The following is a 4,985-nucleotide window of genomic DNA, read 5'->3' on the forward strand; positions in this document are numbered from 1 at the left end:
ATCGTTTACTCGCCCTCGTGTTGTTCCAAACCCATAAGAAATGAATTCATCGTCGGAACACAAATAAAGATAGATTGAATCAAATTTGAGAGATTTCAGTCCCTCCATTGAAAGTCTATTTACCCAAAACTCTGATGCTTCAAAACATTCGTAAAGAGATCAAAAATTAAATCCACATGAATTGAGCAGTTCAATCCAAGTTTTCTGAAGAGGCATGATCGCTTTATATGCTGAACAGATTTAATTTAGGCTTTGATCATTGATCAGCAAACATAAACAGAAGCGCATCCATATTTGCTTGACACGTGAGAACAAACCTCATAGGTTTGTCACAGAAGCTCAATTAGTTCTCAAAGGTTCACAGGTTCGGCACAAAAATTCAGTCTGATTTTTACAATGCAATTTGTCTGTTTAGACCAAATGCTTAAAAAAACTGCAGACTGGCTTAACAAACATGCAGATTCCTCCCCTGACAGTAGGTGGCACTTAAAGAAAAGCAGAAATGCAGCATTTACTCCAAATACTACAGTACACAAAGCAGTGCAGCACAACAGTATTTAGCTACATGTTTTCAAACAACTACATGTTTAGATATTTGTATTCGCTATAGGGTTTATCAGATAACGGCTAATACAAGAGTACAGAGACAAGAAAGCCGGGTCTGGATTTGTCCTCTGCTGTTCATTGTTGCATAAAAAAATACTCAGTTCGTAAGTTATAGTTTTATGTAACGGCAGTAGCTCTGGGCAAGGTAAAGAGATCAAAACATGTTTCTGTAAAAAAATGAAAATGTCAATCTGAACAAACGAAATAACAGCCGATCATTCAAATTAAAGTGTTTATCGCATCGAATATTCATCTTTGCGTGAACAGGCATTCAGGGGTCAATTCCAAACCAAACAGCTTTATGTTGGTAAATGCGGTAAATGTACTTGTTAATAGTTCATCAAACTTGAATCAAATGAAGTTGTTCGCTCACATGAAATTCCTAATCACATGGATTCCTGTTCAGATGGCTTCATTTTGCCCACAGAATTTCGCCATATCTGCATAAATGTCAACCGCAGCTGTAGGGATGTCAAAGGTTCTTCGGTGCCAAATCAATAATAAAATAAGATGTAACTATAGCAGACTTTAATAGAGCTAGTATGTAGTACGGGCTCTCCTATCAACAACTTGTCCTGTGTCTGGCTTCTTTCAAATATGAAGCACATATTTCCAGTGAAACATCACCATTTTTGATACACTATCAAAGCCGTACAGATATTCACTAGGGATGCGCCGATCCGATATTCATATCGGGTATCGGCTCCGATAGTGCCATTTTTCTCGGATCAAGTATCGGTCAGAGAGAGCCGATCCAAATCCGAGTTTTTTTTCGGTTTGTTTGTTTGTTTTTTTCCCTCGATTGTGCGAATTATTCTGTGTTACTTCTGAAGCCATATGATAGCTTAATGTGAGCTACATGAATATTTAATTCCTTACATTAAAGTTCACACAAACTCTTTTCTCCGCTGTGGCTGTCAGTCATTCGTTCAGCCTTTAAACCCTGGTCGCGTTCGGTTACAGCAGTCAGCTCGGTAAAGCTCTCTCCAAGATCATTCTGTGTTCCCATTATACTTGATTTGTAAATACATGTCTATGATTTTGCAAAAAGGACTTTATCTTCTTGCCGGAGTTTAATGTTTTGTTACTTGCTACCGGGTGTCTGTGAGAACAAAACACTATAAATAGAAGAAAAGTCCTATCGTATCTATCATATGTTTTTTATGCCTTATTAAAAAATATGCTATACATTTAAAATAAATGTATTTTAATTTGATAGTATATACTTATATATAAATACATTCATGAATGTTTTTAATGAATGGATTTTATAATGATACAAATAGCAATGTGTAACATTTGACCATATTTAGTGCAACACTTTTATTTGTTCCCCACAAAATAGTTTTTTCACTAAATACTTTGGATTTCTAAAATAATTTTGCACTGATTTTTCTAGAATAACTTTTGCTGTCGAATTATCCACTAACCTAGTTTATGAATTTTTTTTGTCATAGATTATAAATATACATAGGCCTATATTTTTTCATATTTGTTTATTTAATTTTTCTTTATAATGAAATAGTCTGTATCTAGTAGATTGTGAAAGAATGATTATCAGTTCCACACACAGAGATATATAAATTCTACATTTATTTAAATGAGGGGAAAAAACTTCACTGGTATCGGATCGGTATCGGCCAATACCGAACCCTAGGTATCGGAATCGGTATCGGAGGCAAAAAAGGCGGCTCGGAGCATCCCTAATATTCACAACAATGGTATTTCTGCTGGTGTCATTAGTTTTTACCGTGGTTTCCAAATCGGTATTGAGAATTGAGACATTCCACTGGTATTTCTGAAATTATTTTGTACTGTAATCTCAATAACAGACCAGCTTTTGTCACTGTAGCTAAATCTGTCAAACTGGGAGAGGTGCTGAGCTGTTATCATTCTGACTGTACGTGGTGTAAAGGACAGGATTTCCGTAGTTCTTCCATGCCCAGGATGTTTTCTTGGTGGATTCTCCGCAATCCACTGCCTGTTTTCCAGGGCGTAGTGTGAATTCTTCCCCTATGCGAACCCTGGTTCAGTGATGCATTTGAAATTCCCTTACAGCTTCTCTAGACCTGCTCTTGGAAATTCATAGACAGCACGGCACCAGTTTGAGTATCAGCGCCAGCAGGCGCACTCATCACTATAGAGCTCTGGACGCCATTGTGCTTGACAGATATCAAAATCATGCAAATGTTTTATGTCACTCCAGATGAGAACTCTACTACCAGATGTAAGCTCAACCAGTGACGAGTCTGTTTAACTGATTAAGTGCCTCCCTTGTTTTCCTCCTCGATAAAGGAATCCTACACTTTAAGACGGCCAAAATGCATGCCAGCGTGGGCATAAACAAAACTCCCAGTCAGGCTGAAATGCAGTGAGATCTTAAAATGCGAGCTTTTCTGGGTCAATTCAGTTCATGTGTTTACATTTGATGCCATCTTTCATTGTAGTATGTACTCAGAAGGACATAAGCGAAAGCATATCACATCACGTGAAATGGACATCAGGAGTCAGAAACTTACTGAAGTTGGCATTTCCCAGCCACAGAAAGTGCATTAATGTTGCCAAAAAATAGAATCAAATGGAATTAATATTATCAGCGGAGATTAGTAATAGTGTTATTTCTTCAGTTTCAATCAAGTTAGGTATTTAACAGTGGAGTCTTGTTGAAAATAATTACCGGCTTATCAGTATTGCCTATTGAACAGTGTTGCTTTTTGTATAATTGGGTGTTTTATGTTATCTGAGGTCAGCCCTTTCCTGAGGCCGTGGGAATGATGAAGTCTTGTGCTCCGTCTCTCGGCTGTCTTGGCGCTTGGTTGAGTCTGTGTGATGCAGTTCTGATCAAGTGACTCGAGTGATACAGACACTGTGAGGAGTGCATATGGTTTGTGTACAGCCTTCACACTCTTCCAGGTGGTGGAAAGCACTTTATAATGCAAAAAGTAACATGCTACTTTGCATAAGTAATGATGCTACTTTATTGGTTGCATCAAGCAATACAGTAATTCAGTCCCTAAATCTGCAAATGAATAAGTAGAACTTACCTGTTCCTTTAAACGCATGCTCATCATTCTTATATGAATGTCTTCTGCCAAGTCTGGGCTATTGCAGCCCTAAACATAGACTGTGACTTACTTGATATAGGCCTGAGTTTACACTGTTAAAGCATGAATAACATACCATAATTGTTCAGACTAACACTAAAAACTTGTGCCTTCGTGTTTTGTTGATTGTGGATGAAGCCCTGCTTGGTGCACTGTAAGTAACAAGAAGCTTTATACATATTAATTGTTTTAACAGTTAATTTTGGGAATGCAGTTAATGCATTCATTCACTAAAATAACTTAATCATTAATTGAATAAGCAAATGCATATGACATAAAAATGATCCATGGCAGAAATCCAGTTGCTTAATGATTATTTTTAGTGCATCTTCTAGTCCTAACACGTTAAACCTTGTGTATGGTCTTAACTGGATTGTGTGACTGAGCCCCACAGGTTAACGCACAGTCTCTTACTGGTTAATCTCTGGTTAATCTGTTTGGGTGGCCATGTGTGTAATCTGACTGTAAAGTGGCTATAAGGATTTAGCTGGCTGTGAAGACAGAACCTGAATGAAAAGTAAGGCATCGTAGTTTACTGCCACTTAAACTACTGTCATCCTAAAATTCTAAAGGTATGGTGGTGTGATATTATTATTTTGTTCATATCAGTACCTGGCCGAGGCAACAATGTGCATTCAGCACATTTCAGCTGTTCAGCCAGTGAAATGCATTTTAAATCGATGTAAATGTCAGTCTTGAAATGCTTTTTTCTTGCCTGAACGTGTGCTTGAGTACAGTGGCACAGGCACAGCCTCAGGGACTATGTGTCTGACCGGTGCAGCGTGTTTTCCTGCAGAAAACAAGCTCTGAACTTTATACTCAACGGCTGTGTTGTCTCTGGTGTGCCAGGTTATAGTTTAGTCCATAGCTAAACACCCAGGCCTTAATTAAGGGTCTTTTTTCCCCTCCATTCCTGATAAAGAGCAGATCCTGCAAAACACCCTTCAGGTTTTTGTGGGTTGATTGTGACTCTCACGTCATTGATGTTGTTGCATTTGATTCCAGGAGCTCTAACTGTGGGGCTGGTGCGCCAATGTCAGACCATTCACGGACGAGATCGAACCTGCATCCCCCCGCGACTCCCCCCGGAGTGGGTCACCACGCTCTTCTTTATCATCATGGGCATCATCTCCCTCACGGTCACCTGCGGCCTGCTGGTGGCCTCGCACTGGCGTCGAGAAGCCACGAAGTACGCAAGGTGGATCGCCTTCACAGGAAGTGAGTGACGCATCTCATGTTTGAATCCCCCCCCCCCCCCCCCCCCCCTTTTTCCCT

At 39.3% G+C, this 4,985-nt stretch overlaps 1 protein-coding gene across 1 annotated transcript in view; it reads left to right on the forward strand.

Annotated features, from left to right (window-relative positions):
• The first annotated feature begins 4,472 nt into the window (after window positions 1-4,472).
• The window catches only part of mosmoa (modulator of smoothened a), an 8,782-nt gene continuing 8,269 nt past the window's right edge, over window positions 4,473-4,985 (forward strand). Inside the window, exons 1-2 of the mRNA XM_016233927.1 lie at window positions 4,473-4,485; window positions 4,716-4,928. Coding sequence (XP_016089413.1) covers window positions 4,473-4,485; window positions 4,716-4,928 — 226 coding nt within the window. The remainder of the gene's footprint in view (window positions 4,486-4,715; window positions 4,929-4,985) is intronic.

Source organism: Sinocyclocheilus grahami, unplaced genomic scaffold (assembly GCF_001515645.1).
Source record: "Sinocyclocheilus grahami isolate Dianchi unplaced genomic scaffold, SAMN03320097.WGS_v1.1 scaffold441.1, whole genome shotgun sequence".
Classification (NCBI taxonomy): Eukaryota; Metazoa; Chordata; class Actinopteri; order Cypriniformes; family Cyprinidae; genus Sinocyclocheilus; species Sinocyclocheilus grahami.